Source organism: Zosterops lateralis (genome assembly GCF_965231275.1).
Source record: "Zosterops lateralis genome assembly, chromosome: 15".
Classification (NCBI taxonomy): Eukaryota; Metazoa; Chordata; class Aves; order Passeriformes; family Zosteropidae; genus Zosterops; species Zosterops lateralis.
Window position 1 is genome coordinate 7,121,575 of NC_139775.1, and position 20,355 is coordinate 7,141,929.

The window sequence follows — 20,355 nt, forward strand, 5'->3', positions numbered from 1 at the left end:
GATGTGCCCTCCAGAACCGCCAGCCTTTCTGCCCAGACTGCCCCTCTAAGTCATGACCTGGTGGATGCCAGCACTGTGTGTGTCCTGACACCTCTCTGTATCTGCCTGCTCTGGAGTCTGCAGTCCCAGCCAGAGCTCGCCAGGCCCGGACAGGAACCGGGGCAGGGGCTCGCCGGGCCCTGCCCCGCTGGGACTGACATCACTGACATCACACCCGCGTTGATTGTATCGTCCAAGTGTGTGGAATTCCTTCACTGAGCTCGTTACGTGGAAATAAAATGTGGTTGGTTTTAAAGCGGAACTCGTGTCCCTCTGTCGTCTGTGGCCTCAGGCCGTCCAGCTCCGCTCCAGCGTGCCCAGTTCCAGCCCCTCGCAGGCCGACTGCGGCCAGCGGGCCTTGTGCTGCACACAGAGAGTTTGGCTTGTCACCCTCCTGAGCTGCTGTCCCCAGCTAGGGACGGCTCCCAGCACTTCCCTGGAGTCACCCTCCCGGGCTGGGGTGCACGCACCCCCTGCACACCCACCCTGGCCCCTGCAGCCCTTCCCCACGCCCCTGGCTCACCGGTCGCTGCCTGGAAAGCTGGTGGAGGAGAGGGAAGGGACCCCACTGGATGGGCTCCATGGGCCAGCTCGACACAGAGATGTCACTGGCTTTGCCCGAGTCTACCATAGGGTCATTCATGCTGCTGGAGCTGGTGTCCCACTCGTAATGGAAACTGGAAAATAATCCACAGGTAGTTAAGGAGATAAGAGTCAGGCTGGTGCGGGAGAGTGACCCTGTGCTGTGTCCCAGGACAATGAAGTTGCTGTTGGAGCAGTGCCCAGCCCCGGGGCTGAGGGAGCACCCAGAGCTGTGGCTTTGCTCCTGATCCCCCTGGGCCCACGGCTGGGGGTGTTCCTGCCCATCCTGCCCTTTGCCAATAGAGCTGGAAACTTCCAGGGCTCTTTTTCCATGGATACCTCTGGAAGCTGATTTGACTTTCCCATGAGCAGACAAAGCCACCCTTTCCTGCAGATGGGAACTCTCCTCCCTTACAGCAGTCCCAGCACAGACAGCTCCTCCCGTGGGAGAAAATAAAATAAACCAGGCGCTGCTCCATGCTCTCCGAGGGCTGCCCGGGGCAGGGCTGCAAACGTGGTTCCAGGGCTCCGTGTACCCCAAAGCCCACCTTTGCCAGAGTCACCACAGCCCCCCGAGCAAGCCCCGGGCCAGGCCCAGCTCCCCGGGGTGAGAGGAGGGTCCGGTCCCTACCTGGGCCGGCACTGCGGGTGGGCACAGGGTGACGGGCCCCACTTGGCACCGTCGGTGACAGCCGAGTCCCCGTGGCAGCCGCAGCAGCCGCTGTCCAGCACCTGCAGGTGCAGCAGCTCCTCCGAGTTGCTGAAGGCCGGGTTGTCCAGAGAGCTGGCCGAGGGCAGCCCCGAGCGGGACCAGTACTGGGCTGAGACATCGTCCAGGCGGCAGAAACGGCGGTAGCTGCGGGGCAGGAGGGACACAGGCCACGTGTGTGCACACAGGGACACACAGGGACACACAGGGACACACAGGGACACACAGGGACACACACACACAGGGATACACAGGGACACACAGGGACATGCACAGGGACACACAGGGACACACACACAGGGACACACAGGGACACACAGGGACACACAGGGACACACACACAGGGACACACACAGGGACACACACAGGGACACAGGGACACACACACAGGGACACACAGGGACACACACAGGGACACACAGGGACACACAGGGACACACACAAGCACATGAGCACACAGCCTCAGTGACTGCCTGACAACACAGATCACAGATTTGTGCCCAAATTTCCTGGATCCAGGGAAGGGCCCAGCCACACAGCCAGGGTGGGGACAGAGCCCGGGACACTGCTCAGCCTCTGGCCGCAGCTGTTGCAGTGGTTTCCTCGGGAACAATCCCCAGGGCACATTACAAAACGGGCAGTGGGGCCAGGAGAGCAGAGCCCCCGTTGCCAAAGGCGCTGCTCTGTCAGGGCTGTGCCGGAGCCTCGCCTTTCCCTGCAGCCCAGGCCGGACACGCTGGGGCGGGCGGACCCTGCGCCACGGGCAGCACCGACGGGTCCCAGGGACCACGAAGTGCGGGCTCATCAGCACATCTCACACATCTGTCCGCAGCAACACAGCCCACAGCCCTTCAGTGCCGCCGCGGCCCCCCCCATGCAGCCCCCAGCCCCCAGCCCTCTCTGGCTGCCCCGCACTGCCCCCGGTGAGCATCCCCTGGCACCGCGCACACCCCAGACCCGCAGCCGGGCGGGGGCGCTGCCCTGGCTCCGGGAGCAGGCGCTCCTGGGCCCCACGGGTGCTGCCCCACCCAGCACCTCCCACCGTCGTTATCAGTCACCCGACGGTGTTTTCCTTGGCAGAGCCCCAGCCCAGCCACCCCCCCGTGGCTTTCCCTGCTGGCCCGGAGCCCACAGAGCCCAGCCCAGGCCCCCAGGGCTCCGTGCTCTCTCCCACCTGCTGCGGGTCTGCTCGGCCCTGGCCTCCAGCAGCAGCGCCTTGAAGCGGCGGACGGCGATGGCGGCGAGGACGGCGCCCAGGAGGATGATGCTGAGCAGGACCCCGGCCGCCATGCCCAGCAGGCTCTGCTGGGTCACCCGGTAGTCACAGCGCAGTCCCATGAACCAGAAATCGCTGCCCACGGGGCACCTGCACCGAGGGGTCCATCAGCGCCGGGGGAGCAGTGCCCGCCCCCCCCGGGCTGTCCCCAGGGCACTCACTGGCAGCGGGGCGGGTGGCCCGGGGCGTGGGAGCAGATGCCGTGGTTCTTGCAGTAGCCGCGGTGGCAGAGGGAGGTGCAGGTCACGTTCCCGTCCGCCCTGGACACGCAGGAGAAGCCGGAGGGGCAGGCGAAGAGCTCGGCACAGGGGTCCGGCGGCCGCGCTGCGGGGACGAGTCCAGGTCCGGTCGTGTCACCGCTCCCCGCCCGGCGTGTCCCCGCCGCGCCCCGGGCCCCGCACTCACCCGCGTGGCGCAGGACGGGGGCCGAGCCCACCGCCAGCCCCTGCGGGGCACGGGCCGAGCCCAGCGCGGCCCCCAGGAGCTGCTCCAGCCCCGGCCCCGGCAGCTGCTCCGCGGCGAACAGCGCGTCGTAGGACAGCACCACGCTGCCCTCCCTGCGGGGACACGGCCGGTCTGGGCGGGCCGGACCCCGGCCCCCACCGCACCCCGGCACTGCCGGGGCCCCGCAGCGTGTGACAGTCCCCGCAGCCCGCGCTGGGAGCGCCACACGCTGCGGGGCTGGGCCAGCACCCACCTGATGCCCGTCACCTCCAGCCGCAGGAAGCCCGGCACCGGGGCGAGGAGGGGAGTGACCTGCACGGGGGGCGGGGGCTGAGCGCCGCGTCCCCAGCGCGCAGCCCCCGGCCCGGGCCGCACTCACCGTCTGGTTGAAGCTCTGCAGCAGCTCCTGGCGCTCGGGGGAGCCGGGGTCCCGCAGGGCCGGGGTGAACTCCATGTCCAGCACCAGTTCACAGGGGACGCGCAGGAGGGAAGCTGCAGGAGGGGATGGGGACAAGCGGGTCGTGACCCCGCCCCAGGGCCACCGCCATGAGCCCCTCTCCGTGCTGGTGGCTCCCACGGCCTCTCCCCCTCCTGCCGTGCCCCAGCAGAGGATCCCGAAACCTCAGACTCACCTCTCAGCAGCGGGGGCTGATCTTCCACGATGAACACCTGGGGAGCCCTGCCCACTCCAGCCGGTGTCACTCGGGATGTGTCAGTGTCTGCCCTCCCTCTGGGGCTGCTCGAAGGCTGGGCCAGCTCTGTGTCCAGAGCAGTTGGGGAGGACCCAGGGGCCCCACCATGGGAAACTGTGGGCTGCTGGGGGGACCCGGGCGTCACAGTGGGCACCTGAGCTGGGGACCCACGTGTCAGACCCCCCATGTCAGCACGTGGCTCTGCTGTGACCGTCCCCGTGTCCCCGAGCCTTTCTGGGCTGGTGGCAGCTGTGGTGGTGGCAGTGACCCTGGTGGTGGTGACGCCAATAGCAGGGGTCGATGCAGGCTGGGACAAAGCTGGCTGCTGGGGAGGCCCAGGTGCTGAGGAGGGTGCCAGGCTGCCCACTCCCACCTGGGTCCCCCCCAGGGATGGAGGGCTCTCAGCAGGACCCGCCCTTGATCTGGAATGGGGCAGCCCTGGGGAGGGGTCTCCAAGAGCAGTGCCCACAGTGGGGCTGAATCCCAGGACCCCCCAGCCAGTCCCTGGGGAAGGCAGTGGGGTCGACAGTGGAGTCCCTGCAGGGCCACTGGCTGGGGCAGACTGTGGGGACAGGGGGGTGTGGGAGGATTCAGGACTGGTTTGTGTCACCCCACCCTGTGCTACAGTGGTGCTGCCAGGCCTCAGGGGGACAGGGGGCTGCCCCAGTGTGGCTGATGGGCTCAGGGGGATGTGACTGTGCTCAGGGGGTTCCCCCCTGTCAGGTGGGCCCAAGACCCTTGTGGTCAGGTCCAGGGCTCCTCCCTGGCCAGGAGATGTCACCCCTGGGGTGCTGGCCATAGTGGTGGGGAGAGGCAGACCTGAGCCCCTGTGTGTGGCAGGCAGCAAGGCTGGGCCTGTCCCCATGGCTGGCCAGGCTGTGCTGGCCAAAGTGCCCCCACCAGGCCCAAGGGACAGTGCAGAGGGGTGAGGGGCAGAGCGGGGACCCTCCTGTGGGTGGGAAGCAAAGCCCTGTCCTCCTGACAACCCTGGCAGCCCCCAGTGTGTCCCCTGCACTGTCCCTGTGGGGGTCAGCAGCCTCTGCAGCCCCCCAGCAAAGGGTGATGTCCCTGTTGTCCCTGGTGCTGAGGTGTCTGTGGCCAGCACGGTGCTCAGGTGGGTCCCTGGGCTGCTGTCACCCAGCTGGAGAGTGTCATTCTGCCTCTGCACAAGGGCTGTCCCCATGGCCCTCCATCCCAGCAGGGTGCTGCTGAGCCTCCACTGTCCCCGGGCAGAACCTGGCACTGTCACGGACGGTGGTGAATGTGAAAGTGTCCCCTGCACGGCTGTGGCACCTTCTGACGTCCCTTGTCCTACAGGGTCAGTGCCCGGGGGCTGTGTGGCTGCAGGGTCTGTGTTGGCCTCCCCAGGGGCTGAGGCCCGTGCAGTGGTGCCCCCCAGAGTGGCAGGGGATGGCTGCTCCCCGCCTGCTGCCCGTCCAGCGGTGCCCGCAGACACCGAGGGCCGCGGGGGCCGCGCGGTTGTACCACCCCGCCCTGCCGGCCCCGGCCCCTCCCAGCCCTGCCCCGGGGCTCTGGGGCTCTCCTGCGGGCCGGAGAGCTCGGCCGTCCCGGGGGGGGTCCCAGGGGAGGGCAGCAGTTCAGCCTCAGTCCACGGGTGCCCCGCGGCCTCTGGTGTGGGCGCCTGCCCCGTGCCGGCTCCTCGCTGCGGGCGATCTGCGGGCAGAGGGGCGGACACTGAGCCCCTCCGGGCACAGCGCACGGTGCCCCCGCGGGCTGGGGAGGGGCGGTCCCGGCGCGGCCGTACCTGTCCGGCAGCGCTCCCCCGCAGAGGGGCCCAGGGGCGCGCAGGGCCCGGCGGCGCTCAGGGTGGGGCCCGTCCCGCTGCCCAGAGCGGGGCAGAGCCGCGCACAGCATTCCACCAGCACTAGGAGAGAGGGAAAGGAGCGGCGCGCTGGGCCTCGAGCATCCCGCAACAGCACCGGGCACCGACCCCCGAGCTACCGCTGAGGGCTGGGGGCTCTTTCTCCCTTCTGTTAACTGTGGGTGGCTCTGCGGGAAGAGACGCTCCAGAACAGCCCAAACCCAGCTGGGAACCGCCTGCCCTGGTCCCAACGAACGGTTCTGGTTCCTGCCCCACCGCCTCGCTCTGCGGGTTCCAACACCTGCACCGATGGGTCCGCGGGCAGGGCACGACGCCAGCGCCCCAACAGCGCTCCGGGCCGGGGCCAGGGGCCCGCGGCGGCTCCTCTCCGGGGATAACGGGCGGTTCAGCAGCCACCACGGCGGGTGGTCACCGCCCGGGGGTCACCGCGAGCCCTGCGGGCCCCGCTCGCCACCAGCGCCTCCCGCAGGGCCAGCACCCGCCGCCTTCCAGGCCACCGAGTCGCCAGGGCTGGTGGCACAGCACGGCACGGAATGGCCACACACGGCACGGAATGGCCACAGCACGGCACGAACCGGCCACACGCGGCCGCCGCCGCCGTGCCCGCCCCGCTGCCCGCTCGCCCCGGTGCCCCGCGGCCGGGCCCGCTCGGGGCAGGTCCCAGCGACACCGAGCAGCAGCAGCCGCCGCCCCCAGTCCCAGGGCCACCAGAGACACGAACCCGCCCGGTGCCGGTGCCGGTACCGGCCCCGCCGCCGCCGCAGACCGCGGGGCCGCCGAGATGCACCGGCCCCGCCGCCGCCCCCCGAGCGCAGCATCCCCTGCCCAGGGACCGGCGGGGCCGGGGACCCTTCCCGGCCGTGCCCACCTCCCCCGTGGCTCACCTGCGGCCGCCAGGAGCCGGGGCAGCGGCGGCCGGGCCCGGGGCGGCGGGCGGCGGGGCCGCTCCATGGCGCGGCGCGGGCGGCTCTGCCAGGCGGCGGCAGGAAACCCCCGCCCGCCCCCGCTGCGGCGGGGAGGAGGCACCGGGAACCGCAGCCCCCGGCCCGGACCCGCCCCGCGGCACCGGCACCAGCGCTGGCCCCGGAGCCCCCTCCCTCTGGGCCGGGCGGACCGGGGCTCGGCGGCGGGACCCGCCCCGGGGCTCAGCGCGGAGCCGCCGCCCGCGGGACTCGGGGACTCGCAGCTCCTGCTCGTCCCGGGACACGGGCTCGGCCCCCGGCTGTTCCCGCTCTGTGAGCCGTGCCAGGGCAAAGGCTCCCCCAGGACACCCGTGTCACTGCATTCCTCAGGGTCACCGCAGCCAAAGGAGCCCAGCGACCACTCCCCACCATCAGACACAGGGAAACCACCACAGACACAGCAGCCAAAGCCACTGTGTGCTCCCAGATCTGCTGTGTAGTTGCTCAGAAAACATCTCAGAGCTCAGCCAGGCTGTGGAGCCAGGGAGGTTTCCAAGGGCACTGTCAGAGCAGAGGGTCACTGGTCTGCCAGGGACCTCACAGTGAAGTGCAGCTCCTTGGGAACACGCTGGGAACACCCCACCACAACACAGCATGTGCAGCACTGCAGCCTCTGCTCCATTTTCCATCCTTACCTCCCCCATTGCCAGAGGATCTCTTATCCAGTGACACTTCCTTGGCTCCCAGCCTGGCAGTGTTTCTTGGCTCTGAGGAAAAACTGTGCAGTGTTCAGAAATAACCCGTTCCTGCCTCGTGAGGGTTAAAGCAAGGCCCCCGTGCTGAGATGAACCGGGTGTACAGGAACAGAAATGTGAATTTGCTGTTCAGCAGCAGGAAAATCATTCCCCCCTTACTTTCCATCAGGAAAGCAGAAGCCTTTCACACAGAACTTGTTTTTCCCATCACCGATGAAATAAACAGTTACGAGCACACAGGGCAGAGCCAAATCTCAGGGCAGGGTCCCCAGAGTGTCCTTCACACCCCAACACCGCCACCAGGATCCACCCACTGTGTGAGACAGAACAGCCACCACCAGAATGGTCTTTAACTCTTTATTCCTGTTTTTCTCTTGTTTTTAAATGACAACACATTCAGACAGCTTTAAATACAACATCCACGTGCAGCTTCCCAAAGAAGGCTGCAGTGGGACAGCGTGTGCACTCCGTCCATCCCTGCCGGCACCAGCCCAGTCCTGGTGTGGGACAACTCCTGGGAAAACAAAATCCACATGTTTAACAACTCATCAAGCATTCAAGGGTACAGAAGTGGGTCAGGACACGCTGAGTGCTGAGCACAGGCACAGAGGGAGCCCCCAGTTCTCTCCAGAGGCCACAGCTCCCACCCCGGCCCTGGACAGAGAAGGGTGGCAGCCCCCCAGCCCCAGGGAGTTGTGGGGGAAGCCTGGAGCCACACAGGAACAGGCAAGAATGTGGATCAGTGCTGCAGGCTGGCCTGAGGCCACCTCATTTCCCCTGCAGCCCTCCCTGGTCACTCCTATAACCCTTTCCTGCCCATTTCCTTCCCGGCTGCGGCTGTGGCAGAGGAAACAGCAGGAGCAGCAGCAGGGGCTGAGGTGCCCCCATACGTGGGGGACTGAGGTGCCTCCAACGTGCCCTGCACAGGGCCAGGGGACATGAGGAGATGGGGGGCCATGGCCAAGACAAATTTACCACCCACTACTGCCCTGGGGATGAGCTGAGTGCTGCATGTGCCAGGCAGGATGAGAGGAGAGGCTGAGCCCCATGTCCTGTCTCCAGCTGCAGGTGCCTCAGGAAAACACCCCCCACCCTCAGGAAAACACACAACACTTGCCCTCCCTGCTGGCACCCACAGCTGCTGTGGTACCCTGGTGTGTGCCCACAGAGCACCTCTGAACCCACCTCCGAGAAACTGCTTCACTCATAAACATCTTTCTTATCTGCAATGTAATCTACAATCTCCTGTGGGCACATCAGCTTCTCTGCATCTCCGTCAGGAATTTCAAATCCTGCAAGAAAGGGCACACACTCAGCCCAAAACCAATGGAAACAGGAGCAAGGGTGAGGAAGGGATGGCTGCTGGCTCAGGGGACAGGCAGGCAGGGATTGCTGTATCACTGCACTGCCCAAAGTGACATCACTTCCAGACAGGGGACATGGCAGGCACAGCAGAAGCCAGTGCCCCTCGTGCCTCATTAAAGCCACCAGGGCCTTCCCAGAGCCCTCAGACACCGGTTTGTGCTAGGGGGATGTTCCTGGACCTCCAGGCAGCACCTGAAGCCCCTCAGGCTGAGTGTGCGGTTGTGCTTGCATGGAGCAAACCCCAGGGCAGGACACCAGGGTTTGGTGGTGGAACTGGTCAGAAACAGCCCAGAAATGTCTGTTTTCCTTCCTAGCCCTCCTGGCCACATGCACAATTCACTTGAGGATTACAGACACGCTGCCAGCAAAGGCTCTGAGAGTGAAACATCCACCTTGGGCTTAGAGAGTGACCAAATCCCAGGGACATCTATGGCCCAAGGTGACATTTAGGCACCTACTCCAGAATTCATGACCTTTAGAGGGAAGCATGAAGAAGTCCAGAGGAAGTAAAAAGAAATTTGGAATATAAACCGATAAGGAGAAAACACCCTTTTTTTCCTCTAGTAGGATTAAGGATGAAAAAAAATCTCGTGAGCAGGAACAACCTGGACTGTCTGGGATTTTTGATGTGCAATGCCGAGCTTAGTACCCACTGCTCCCCTTTCCCCCTCCCCGGGTGGTGCTCATGGGGAGGTGGGAGAGAATTCCTGCTTCCAAAGGGGCTGAGCTGCAGAGCAAAGGGCTGCATTCCCGACTCCTGCAGGTGCCCAGCTCACTGGTGGCTGTGAGAGGTCTGCCCTGCTCTCGGGGCTGGCTCTGGTAGGTTTGCTGTGCTCTCAGAGATTTGCCATGCTCTTGGGGCTGGCTCGGGGAGGTCTGCCCCGCTCTCTGTGCGTTTCTCCCTGCCCCACATGGCACAGGCCAGCGGTGCCGCCGCTCCCACGGCCCGGCCGCGGCCCCGGGCGCCGTTACCGAACTCGTCCTCCATGGCCATGATGATCTCCACTTGGTCCAGACTGTCCAGGCCCAGGTCCTTCATGAAGTGGGACTCGGCTGTGAGCTGGGGGAGGACACGGCGGTCAGCGGGACACGGGCACCCGGGGCGGCGGCTCCCGTTATACCGGAGCCCGCGGCCCTCCCGCCTGCCCCCCCGGCCCGCTCACCTTCTCGGGGTCGATCTTATCGTAGAGCTTGAGCACGTAGAGCACCCGGTCCTTGATGTCGGCCAAGGTCAGGGGCGGCAGCTCGGAGAAGCCGCGGCAGAGCGGCGCGGCCAGGCGCGGCAGGCGGAGCAGCGCGGGCGGCGCGGGGCGGCCCGGCGGGGCGGGCGCGGCGGGCGGCAGGCGGTGGAGGGAGCGGAGCGCGGCGGGGCGGGCGGGCAGCGGCAGCAGGCGGCGGGCGCAGGACGAGAGGACACGGGCCGCCATCATCGCTGTCCCGGCGGGCGCCGCGCGGGGCCCACCGCGCCTGCAGCGCCCTCTGCCGGCCGGCGGCCGCAGCGCCCCGGGCGGGACCCCGCGGGCCGGGCGGGACCGGGCCGGGAGCGGTGATCCGGGCCAGGATCGGGCGGGACCGGGCCGGGAGCGGTGATCCGGGCCGGGATCCCGGCGGGACCGGGCCGGGAGCAGTGATCCGGGCCAGGATCCCGGCGGGACCGGGCCGGGAGCAGTGATCCGGGCCAGGATCGGGCGGGACCGGGCCGGGAGCGGTGATCCGGGCCGGGATCCCGGCTCTATTGGTCTAGGAGCGGGATCCCGGGCCGGGAACACCTCACTGCAGAAGACTCTAGACCCTCTTGGTGTCTGTTCCAGGGCTCGGTCACTGCACAGGAAAGTTCTACTTCAGGTGCAAGTGGAACTTCCCATGCCCGGAGCCTCTCCTATTGCTCAGCAGCACCAAGAAGAGCCTGGTCCATCTCCTTGGCACCCCTTTTAGATATTTATACAGACTGATAAGGCCCCTCTCAGCTGTGTCTCCTGTTGAGGCTGAACAGCCCCAACTCCCTCAGCCTTTCCTGGTCAGGGAGATGATCCAGTCCCTTCCTCATTTCCACAGCCTCGACTTGCTCTAGGAGCTTCATCTCCCTCCTGTCCTGAGGAGCCCAGAGCTGGACCCAGCACCCCAGCCGTGCCTCACAGAGCTGAGCAGAGGAAGGATCCCCTCCCTGACCTGCTGGAAATGCTTTTCCAGGTGCTCTTCCAATGGGTCACCATTTCCCTCCTTGGCCCCCAGGACACACTGCTGGTCTGGGACAGCTTGGTGTCCATGAGAGCCCCCAGCTCCTTCTCCACAGCACCCCTGGACAGCAGCACCAGACACGGGCTGGTTCCAAAGGCAGAACGTTTATTGGCATGGCACGCACACATGGCACACACACACATGGCACACACACATGGCACACACACGGCACACGGCCCCGGCGGTGAGGAGCTGCGGGCGCTGGTCCTGGTACAGATGGATGGTCCAGTTGTGGTGCCTGGCCAGCAGCGCAGCCCCGGTGGTGATGGGGCCTTCACCCAGCCCCTCAGGCAGCTCCCGGCTGCAGGGGCCAGTATTGGTACAGATGGATGGTCCAGTTGTGGTGCCCGGCCAGCAGTGCAGCCCTCGCAGTGTCGGGGCCCTCACCCAGCCCCTCAGGCAGCTCCTGGCTGCGGGGGCTGGTACCGGTACAGCCGCACGGTCCCGGTGCGGTGCCCGGCCAGCAGGACGGCCCCACCGTCGGCCCAGCGGGCCAGTGCCCAGTGCCCCGCAGGGCCCGGGGGCAGCACCGCCGTGCACCGGCCCCGCAGCAGGTCCCACACGGCCACCGCGCCCGAGGTCAGCACGGCGGCTCCCGATGTGTCCCACACGTCACCCTCCAGGTACCTGCGGGGACACGGGGGTCAGGGCTCAGTTAAAGATTAATAGCAACTGAAGGCAGGCTATAGTCCAGACTGTTCCTCCAGTGCGACTGGGAAGGGAGGAGGCCAAGAAAATCTTCCTGGAGACTCAGAACACGCTTGAAAAAGGTGTACTCTTAAAAAAGTGGTACTCTTAAAAAAAACCCCTCCATGTGTTCAAGACCAGGCTGGACAGGGCTTGGAACAACCTGGTCTAGGGGAAGGTGTCCCTGCACGGGGCAGGGGGTGGGCCTGGATTGTATTTAAGGTCCCTTCCAACCCAGACCAGTCTATAATTCCATGACTGTTCAGTAACCAAGACCTTGGTCCACCACTATTCCCACACGTCCATCACATTTCCTGTAAGGCCACTGCAAGGCTTAGCCTTAAATGCCAAGGCTGACCCTGCTGATGCCTCAAAATGCAGGACATGGGAAGGAAAAGGCCACGTGCCTGCAGCCAGCTGCTCCACACAAACAAACCTGGCAGCGTGGAGGGGGTTCAGCCCAGGAACCCAGGGACACACCCCCAGCCCCGGGGACAAAGCCCAGCCCCGTGTCCCCGCGGTGACGCTGACAGGACGAGGGGTCAGTGCACAGCCTGGTGTGGGACGTGGGCAGGAAGCAGCCCACACTCCCAGCCCCAGCTTGCGCATGGACACACGGCAGGGCCGGATGCGACTGGAGATGGAGCCTGGATCCCTGCCAGAGCCACCCTGCTCCTCAGGGACTCCCCCAAAGCCCCCAAGCAACCAGCCCAGCCCAGCCCCAGGGACTCGCCTGCCTGCACGGCCTGGGGGGAGGCAGGAGAACATCACCCCTGTGCTCCGGCCCGTGCGCGGGTTGAAGGCCACCACACGGAATGCTGGGCTTCCACAGGACTCGCTCTCTTTGGCATGAGGATGGCTTAAAACAACAAACAAAAGGCCCTGATAACAGAGAGGGAAAACACATCACTAAAAACATCCGCAGGAGGAGAAAAATCAAAATGATTTTCCAAAAATTAACTGTTACACTCTCTCTAATTACAGCCCCATGAACAGTGATGAATTATTTTTACTGAAGAAAACAGAAATGGTTTACTTTCCTTATCAAATTAGATAAAAGCAAAACCAGCTGCTGGCTGATAAGGGCTGATGCAATACAGCAGAGTGACAGCTCAGTGACCCAAGGGATTTATGAATTTCTCTTCCTGTTTCAAAAAGCTAAACCTGCCATAGGATGAGCTGACACTTCAAAAAACAAAAGAAGTAAAATTTCTGGGTCACATTTTAATCCCTACAAGCTTAAAATGCAACAAGAATTCCATGGAAAGCAGTGCAACTGAAAACAGTAGCTCCCAGAACAGCCACAAACCAGCATGAAATATCCTGGGATGGATAATCTGAGGAAGACTCCAAAGAGTCTGAATCAAGGCACCATTATTGGACAAGACATTCTTGTCCCAAAAGGTTACGTGCTCAGTGAAAACAATCAAATCCTTGATAAACCACAAAAATCCATTGGGACAGGGAGAAGCAAGTGGGAAAATGATTAGTATGGATGCTGGTTTTACACAGCTCATTCCCTCAGGCATGTATGTCCAGAGGAACCATTTGCAGTGGGTTTCTAATGCTGGCAGCACCCACGTGTGACATGGAAAAGACTTGCCAAGCACCAGGCCTGGGCAACAACACTTATGCTTCCCACACACGCCATGCTGCAGCTTTGGAATGCACCAGGATGCATTGCTCCCATTCCATTAGCACCCTGCAGAAAGCCAGGAGCTGAGGTAACCAGCATGGGTTGTTTATTCCTCCTGGTAACCTGTTTACCCATGAATTATTTGCAGTGTATCAAAACAGAGCTGATAGTTCAACCTTCTCTAGCAACTTCAATCCTTTTTATCTCCATCCCAGCCAGTGCAGCCCAAGCATGAACTATGAATTTTGTGTACATACGGAGTCAGAATATGCTCGATGGCAGATAGAAGCTGGGTAAGAATAACCAATGTCCATCTTCCTCAGGAGCTGACCTGTTTTCAGATTCCTGCAGTTGGTGAGAACACAAATTTTGACACATTTCTAATCATAGTTACACCCCTATGCAGGACGGACATGGGTTTGGTTCCACATTAAGCAAACGAAGCCAAGAGACAGGAAGGGTGTAGTGAGGATGATACAAAAGCAATGGAATTACAGCAGCACAGTTCATTCCCTGGCTGTCTGACTGTGGTGCCATACTGCAGGCCCTCTGACAATCACCATGTCACAGCGGGTCAGCAGCCAGCCAGCACCCCTGTGCAAATCCTGCAGCTGCTGAAACTGCCCCCAGCCCCTAAATTGTGTATGGCAGAGGAAACACTCACCAAACCACAACGCTGTTCCCTGCAGTGGTGCCCACCAAGGCCTCCCTCATCCCTTCTACTTCAGCAAAGGCTGTAACAGTTTCTTCAGGGGGCATCAGAGTTTGCCTGTCCTTGCTCCTGAAGGGAGACCAGCACACAGAAGAGCAGATAAAGGAAAAAGTGCATGTTCTGGAAGAGGAACACAACACTGCTCTACATCTGAGTGTTTCCTCACATTTATCCCACCCCACACGGAGACCACCCCAAAACAGCACCCCCAAACTCACCCTCCTGTCTCTGAGAGTAAAACCACCTCCAGTTGCTGCTCCTGCATGGTCCTGCTGCTGCTCACCAGCCTCCGGTCCTTTAGCCCAACAACTGCTTTTATATTCCCAGTTTTCACTAGGGAGTGCTTGGATGAGTCAGTCTCAGAAGAATAAAGCAAGAGCCTAAATCAAGAGACAAGCACACACCATGATAGGAGGAAGCCCCACTCAAATACGCAGTGGCATATACAAATCAGCCTGTGTTCAATCAGTCCGCCAGCTCTGAGGTGAATAAACGGGTTTTTATAGTTGATTTTTTGAAATCCCTTCCATATTTTCCAACAGTTAAAACAACTGAGAAAGTGCCACATTAGTAAAAAGATAATTTCAACCACTTCTCACAAGGAGTTGAGCTGCAACTACTCAGGGTGCAAAGTACTAGTAAGAAATAAATACAATACCTTATTTCTCCAATCTCCAGCTCTCCCAGTGCTACACACACAAGGTTACAGGTGTCTGGCAGAGAAACAATCTGGATTACAGGAATCTGGGACAACAGAACAAGAATTCAGTGTTACCCACAGTGTCCCTTTGACTTTATTCTCATTTTCTAGACCGTTTCAAGTAAAATGATGTGCAGCAGAATTGATTTTCAGACCCCCCTGAAGAAGCACACTTAAATGAACACCTAAACTCTCTGCTGACTGATTGCCTAATTAAACAATCCCTGTTGATGCAAGAGACAAAACATGTCTCCAGGGACTGTAAGGGGAAAAAGCATGAGTGAAGTGCAGCCACTATTCTGTGCATGTGATGTTAAATTCCAGTAGATAACATGCAACCACATACAAGCTACAAGGTCCTTGTAACTAACACACGGGGCAAGGAAACTGCCCTTAATTCTAGAAAAAAGGACTGTGTTCATACCTCTGTGAGGTGCCAGGTGTGCACCTTTCCCCAGCAGTCGCGGGCCAGGGGCTCCCAGAGGGACACGGAGCTCTCGGAGGCAGTGACCACTCGCAGCTCCCTGCGGCCGGCTGCTGCCCACCACACTGTGCTCACGTCCACAGCGCACGAGCACGAGGGGTCCTGCCGAGACAAACCACTGCTGCTCCTCCTCTGACAGACAACATTACCTCTTGCAATTTGTTAAACTCGGTCTTGCAGAGCTGCTGCTACCACAGTAACAATTCCCCGCTGTTCTCCCACCTTTAGCTCTGACACAAACTGCAAGCTCTCCTCTCTGGGGCCATCCGGCAGCAACAGAGTCAACTGTTCTGCTATGTCTTTTTTCTGCAGGAACAAAGTAAAGAATGAGGATAATCCAACTCTGAAATTATATTCAGCACCTGCGAGAATGAGGCAGAATTGTTGCATGCACTCTGTCACTCTCATGCAGACAGTGCATGCCACTGCTATGATCCATGCAGGACTAGCATGCAAAGAGAACTTTTCCCTGAAGTCAGACAGGACTCTGGAAAAAGGGGATTTGCCCACAAAACCACTGGTTTAGTACCCTTCACAAAGATCCCAGCTTTACCTGTTCAGGTGAAGCTCTGCAGGATTCCTGCTCCTTGTTCTCTGGCTGCTGATGCTTCTCCAAGGACACAGTCTCATCAGATTTATTCTCAGGACCTCTTCCAGCTGCTGAAGGAAATGTTGTACCTTGCTCCTCCTGGGTTCTGGCAGCCCCTGCAGCACAGCTGCTGGGGTGCAGTGGCATGGCAGGGTCTCTGTGTGCCACATCCCCCAGGACCAGGGCAGCTGCTCCTCTGGGGAAAGGTGGGGTTGCTGGCAAGGCAGGGACAGAAGGTGTGTCAGGGAGGACCTCACTGTGCACTGAAGGTAAAACACCTGGGGTTGCACCCACAGCAGGGAAAATAGATGAGGAAATCTGAGACTCAGGGTGAGTGGGAGCCTCAGCTAAGACAGTCCCCACGGGAGTAAATAGCAATTCATGGGTGTAAAGCTTCTTCTTGGAAGTTGGGCTTTCCATGCAAGGGAGTTCAGGCAATCCGCTTTTGGAAGGCAAAATCAAATTACTTTTTTCTTTTGGCTTCATTTGTGCATCTGGTATATCCTCTGGAGCCACACCATCCCCAGACACAAAATCCTCCAAGTCATTCACAGGGGAAGATTTCAATTTCTCCAGTTTCAGTACTCCAAATTCCTCATTTGGTAAGTGGAAGTCCCTGATGCCCAGCTTAGGCAGCAGCCACTGGAGGCTGCGGAAGGAGAAGAGGGAGCCACGAGTGTTGGGGTCCTCAGCAGGGAGCTCAAGGGCAGCAGGACCCTGTGAACCCCTGGGACAGCTGTGTCCTCTGCTGCTGTCATCTAAACACAAGAATACAAGACAGAACTTACATCATGAAACAACCATCATGCCATAAAATCACCATAAATAATAAACTTGCCTTTTCAGAAGCTCTCATGAAGGGTGTCTTAGATTTTAAAAAAACCAAAACACCATATTCATCTTAACACACAGAAGTGGCGCTTTTCTGGAAAGACTACACTCTGCAGTTACTCTCTATCCCTGGATCAAGCCTTCAGCTCAAAGACTACCACCAAAGCCTGACAGATAGGCCTGACTGCTCAGTCAGTTTGGTTTATTGTTTTTCTCCTAACACTTTCTCTTTTCCCAATATTCACAGACCCTCAGAAAGGAGAAAATAATCATTAGCATGCAGACTCAGTTGGAAGAACAGTTGGACATCCATTTGCTGGCAAACCAGCCCTAGTGTTCAAAACCTTCACTCCAACAGCAAGGGCAGAAGCTCAGTAAGTTCCCAGCCCTGCTCCTCCTCTGTTCATTCCCTACAGAAGTTTCTGGAATTGTTCAAGGAACATGGGCACCACAATTATCTATGTTAAAAAAAAAAAAATCTCATTTTTAAAAGAATAATAGTTAACCCTATTGTATTTTCCTGCATAAACACAGCAGGGTGTGAACAGCAGGGCCTGCACTCACAGGATGTTCCCTGCCTTGGGCAATGGGGCATTTTGGGGGGGTTTATGTGTGAGGAAGTACCTGCTGAGCCTGTGTGGGCCCTGTGTCTGGCAGAGCAGCGCAGGGAGCGGCGCACAGGGACACTGACCCCGGGGAGCTGCTCAGCCCCGTGGGCTCCTCGCTGCCTCTTCACACGCTGCTGCACTGGGTGTTTGCCTCCCTGACACACAGGAGCCTTGGCTTCCACATCTCCCACACAGCTGGCAAAGGTGTCACTCCCTGGGCTCAGAGAATCACTGCTGTGGAGTGGATTTTGAATGTGCTCCAGCAGAGTCTCGTGGCATTTGCCTGGCACTTGGCTCCTGCCTGAGGGAGGGTCAGGACCCGCTGGCTGTGTAGCTCCAGTCACTCCTGTCCCTGCAGACCCCAGTGCTGCAGCACCAGACAATCTCCTCTCGTCTGAGGACAACCTTTCGAGGTTAGCATCACAGTTTTCCTTTTCACTCTGGTTCTCATTTGACAGCAGAGCACTGCTTTCATTGGCCATTGTGAGATCCTGGCTCTCTATAAGCTCTTGTGACACTGGATGCATGGGGGCTTTGCAGGTAGCCTTTCTTCTTCCCTTCTGTTTCCTCTGGGATTGTCTCTGCTCTTGCCTTCTGCTAGTGATGCTTTTCTGAGAAATGGACTCAAGAGAAGTGCTGCTGCTGCTGCTGCTGGACGCAGGAAGAGATTTCTGAGAACTAACAGAGTTTGCTTGATCGTTTTCTGCCCCAAGAAAAGGGAAGGGCAAAACCCCTGGTTCCAAATCACCCTCGGCTCTCTCTTGTGACAGCTGATTGGGATTTGCATCTTTCTGCTTGCATTTACCCCGCTGACCTTTCTTGCTCCTGCCCAGCTGGCTGAGGATTACAGCATCCAGGTCCACCTTCCTCTGGCAGTTGGACATGCGGCGAGTTGTCCGGACGTAGTACTCGACGGGGAAGAGCAGCCCTTCAACCACTGTGCAAGAGCTCAGCATGCCCTCAGGAGCTGCTGCCTTGTCAGCAGGAGAAAGCCTTGACTGAATTTCAAGCTGTTGATTCTCCAAGAGCTCTTCACCATTGTCCAGAGCATTATCTGCAGGGCAGGGATTTAAGGTATTAGTGTCACTTTGATGTCCTTCATGGTTTTTGCTCTCCTCGGTTATGGTGTTATTTCTGTTGTCAGGCAACATTTCATTTTCTGACATTAAATCCAATTCTCCCTGATCTTCACGCAAACTCTGACCCTCCAGCTGTTTTATTATACTGGGGAATTCTTCTCTGCCATCACCTCTGGGGTTAAGTGAAACAGACTCTCCATGGTGTGAACACGGCTCTTGTTTATCAGGTGTGGCCACAGCCCTTGAGGACTCAGGCTCATAGATGTCCCTGCTGTTCCTCAGCACATGTGGGGACAGTTCAGGCTCTCCTGCAGTGACACTGCCCTCAAACACATCCGGTACAAGCCCTGATGCTGCACCAGGAGTGCAACTATTTCTCTCTCCCTGCACAAGCACTGCCCCAGGTGCCCTTTGAGCAGGTTCCTCCGTGTGTGAGGGGCTGCTGCAGCTGAACACTGGTGATTGAAGTTCCTCTGCACTGGTGATTTGATTTTTCATCATTTCACCAGCACTGATGAGATGCACTTCATGCACTGATTCCCTTTCCTTGGATTCCAGACCCTTCGTCCGTCTCCGCAGTTTCATCATGCCTCGGGAGGTCTGGGGCCTTTTCTCCACAGGGACAGGCCTGATGGTCCCACAGCACAGGTCTTCCTGGCTGGCCTGAAAGCTTTCTGCCTGGGAGCTGTCCTGTGGGCTAACCTCCCCACTGGAGAATTCTGGAACATGCTTAACTGTGACAGGTGTTGTCTTCTCCGTGTCAGCATCAGAGCAGGTTTTAGTCTTTAACTGAGAGGGCCCGCCTCTCTCAGCACTAGGAGATGTATTATCTCTAGAACCTGGGGGAAAAAATGTCACACGTGTAAAGTACTCCTAAAGTCCTGTCCAAGGAAAACATCACATGGTAAAATTAGGCTTTGTTAGCAGGGGAAGATGGGGATCTTACAGTCAGGATCAGAGCACTGCAGACCTGCTGAGGAGGGAAGCAGAGCAGACGTTACTGCGGACACGGCTCAGCCCGGGGCAGGGCTGTGTGGGGCTGTGGGGGCAGTGGCTGTGGCCACAGTGGCCGAGGGGACAGCAGGGCCCGGAGTGAGGGTCAGCAGGGCAGGTGCACCTTCGGCAGGACAGTCCCGGGGGCACCATGGGGCAACAGTGGCCGCCGGGTGCTCCCACCACCCTGTCCTGGGGCACTGCCTGCGGCTCCTACCGGGGGCATCCCCTTCCCACCATCTCCTACCGGGGGCATCCCCTTCCCACCATCTCCTACTGGGGGCATCTCCATCCCACCATCTCCTACTGGGGGCATCCCCATCCCACCATCTCCCGCCTGTGGCATCCCCTTCCCACCATCTCCTACCGGGGGCATCCCCTTCCCACCATCTCCTACTGGGGGCATCCCCATCCCACCATCTCCTACTGGGGACATCCCCATCCCACCATCTCCTACTGGGGACATCCCCTTCCCACCATCTCCTACTGGGGACATCCCCTTCCCACCATCTCCTACTGGGGACATCCCCATCCCACCATCTCCTACTGGGGACATCCCCTTCCCACCATCTCCTACTGGGGGCATCCCCTTCCCACCATCTCCTACTGGGGACATCCCCATCCCACCATCTCCTACTGGGGACATCCCCTTCCCACCATCTCCTACTGGGGGCATCCCCTTCCCACCATCTCCTACTGGGGGCATCCCCATCCCACCATCTCCCACCTGTGGCATCCCGTTCTCCTCAGCTCCCACCTAGGGCAGCCCGCTCCCACATCTCCCGCCCGGCATATCCCGTTCCCACCATCTCCTACCTGGGACATCCCGTTGTCCCCGGCTTCCCCCTGGGGGGCTCCGCTCCCGCCGGCCGTGGCTCCTGGCTCGCTCGGCTCTCCGCGCCCTCTGCGGACAGACAAGACCGCGGCGGGGCTGGGACCGGCCGGCGGTGTCCCGGCGCCCCCGGCCCTGCCCGGCCCGTCCAGCTCACCCGCAGCCGGATGACGGTCTCGCTGTACTCCCGCCTCAGCAGCGCCAGCTTCTCCCGCAGCTGCAAGACACACCCGTGGGGATGGCACCGGGACGGCAATGGCAGCGGCGCCGTCCCGGTCCCGCCCGGCCCCGCACCTTCTCCCTGTCGGCGCCGCTGAGGGCCGCGGGGCCTGGCGGGGCCTCCATGGCAACCGCGGCGC

At 60.5% G+C, this 20,355-nt stretch overlaps 5 protein-coding genes across 8 annotated transcripts in view; 1 reads left to right on the plus strand and 4 right to left on the minus strand.

Annotated features, from left to right (window-relative positions):
• Positions 1-301, plus strand: part of TNRC6A (trinucleotide repeat containing adaptor 6A) — a 43,144-nt gene extending 42,843 nt beyond the window's left edge. For 3 of the 4 annotated variants that reach the window (XM_083872273.1, XM_083872272.1, XM_083872274.1), the window contains one exon: positions 1-300. This exon is cut by the window's left edge and continues 2,430 nt beyond it. The gene's annotated coding sequence lies outside the window, so the exon portion shown is untranslated. The other variant, XM_083872271.1, reaches the window with a different exon arrangement.
• LOC310915405 (uncharacterized protein) overlaps positions 1-5,236 on the minus strand; it is a 7,023-nt gene extending 1,787 nt beyond the window's left edge. Inside the window, exons 1-7 of the mRNA XM_083872275.1 lie at positions 3,683-5,236; positions 3,012-3,542; positions 2,768-2,930; positions 2,505-2,696; positions 1,253-1,477; positions 563-716; positions 1-402 (exon numbers count right to left, since the gene is read on the minus strand). The exon at positions 1-402 is cut by the window's left edge and continues 1,787 nt beyond it. Coding sequence (XP_083728401.1) covers positions 328-402; positions 563-716; positions 1,253-1,477; positions 2,505-2,696; positions 2,768-2,930; positions 3,012-3,542; positions 3,683-4,925 — 2,583 coding nt within the window. The 5' untranslated portion in view covers positions 4,926-5,236 and the 3' untranslated portion in view covers positions 1-327. The remainder of the gene's footprint in view (positions 403-562; positions 717-1,252; positions 1,478-2,504; positions 2,697-2,767; positions 2,931-3,011; positions 3,543-3,682) is intronic.
• Positions 5,062-6,688, minus strand: LOC310915429 (uncharacterized protein; the record flags this gene model as incomplete). Its single annotated transcript, XM_083872302.1, has 4 exons — positions 6,470-6,688; positions 5,508-5,627; positions 5,228-5,416; positions 5,062-5,075 (listed from the first exon to the last, which is right to left on the minus strand). Exons 1-4 carry the CDS (start codon positions 6,534-6,536, stop codon positions 5,062-5,064), a joined length of 390 nt encoding a protein of 129 aa, XP_083728428.1. The 5' UTR covers positions 6,537-6,688.
• An 897-nt stretch (positions 6,689-7,585) lies between these two features.
• Positions 7,586-10,049, minus strand: NDUFAB1 (NADH:ubiquinone oxidoreductase subunit AB1). Its single transcript, XM_083872851.1, has 4 exons — positions 9,771-10,049; positions 9,580-9,667; positions 8,428-8,534; positions 7,586-7,756 (listed from the first exon to the last, which is right to left on the minus strand). Exons 1-3 carry the CDS (start codon positions 10,035-10,037, stop codon positions 8,443-8,445), a joined length of 447 nt encoding a protein of 148 aa, XP_083728977.1. The 5' UTR covers positions 10,038-10,049; the 3' UTR covers positions 7,586-7,756; positions 8,428-8,442.
• Positions 10,050-10,962: 913 nt separating this feature from the next.
• On the minus strand, positions 10,963-20,341 carry PALB2 (partner and localizer of BRCA2; the record flags this gene model as incomplete). The annotated part of the gene is made up of 13 exons (XM_083872303.1): positions 10,963-11,472; positions 12,266-12,414; positions 13,426-13,513; positions 13,833-13,949; positions 14,099-14,260; positions 14,539-14,624; positions 15,005-15,166; positions 15,287-15,370; positions 15,618-16,411; positions 17,109-19,010; positions 19,981-20,068; positions 20,154-20,213; positions 20,291-20,341. 13 exons carry the CDS (start codon positions 20,339-20,341, stop codon positions 11,241-11,243), a joined length of 3,975 nt encoding a protein of 1,324 aa, XP_083728429.1. The 3' UTR covers positions 10,963-11,240.
• Positions 20,342-20,355: the final 14 nt, after the last annotated feature.

What these genes read in the sequence shown, in the direction of transcription:
- NDUFAB1 (XM_083872851.1), bottom strand. Translation starts at nt 10,037, where the DNA reads ATGATGGCGGCCCGTGTCCTCTCGTCCTGCGCCCGCCGCCTGCTGCCG. An exon ending in ATAAGATCGACCCCGAGAAG is followed by an intron (nt 9,668 to 9,770) that starts GTGAGCGGGCCG and finishes GTCCTCCCCCAG; the next exon opens with CTCACAGCCGAGTCCCACTT. An exon ending in GGCCATGGAGGACGAGTTCG is followed by an intron (nt 8,535 to 9,579) that starts GTAACGGCGCCC and finishes CCTTTCTTGCAG; the next exon opens with GATTTGAAATTCCTGACGGA.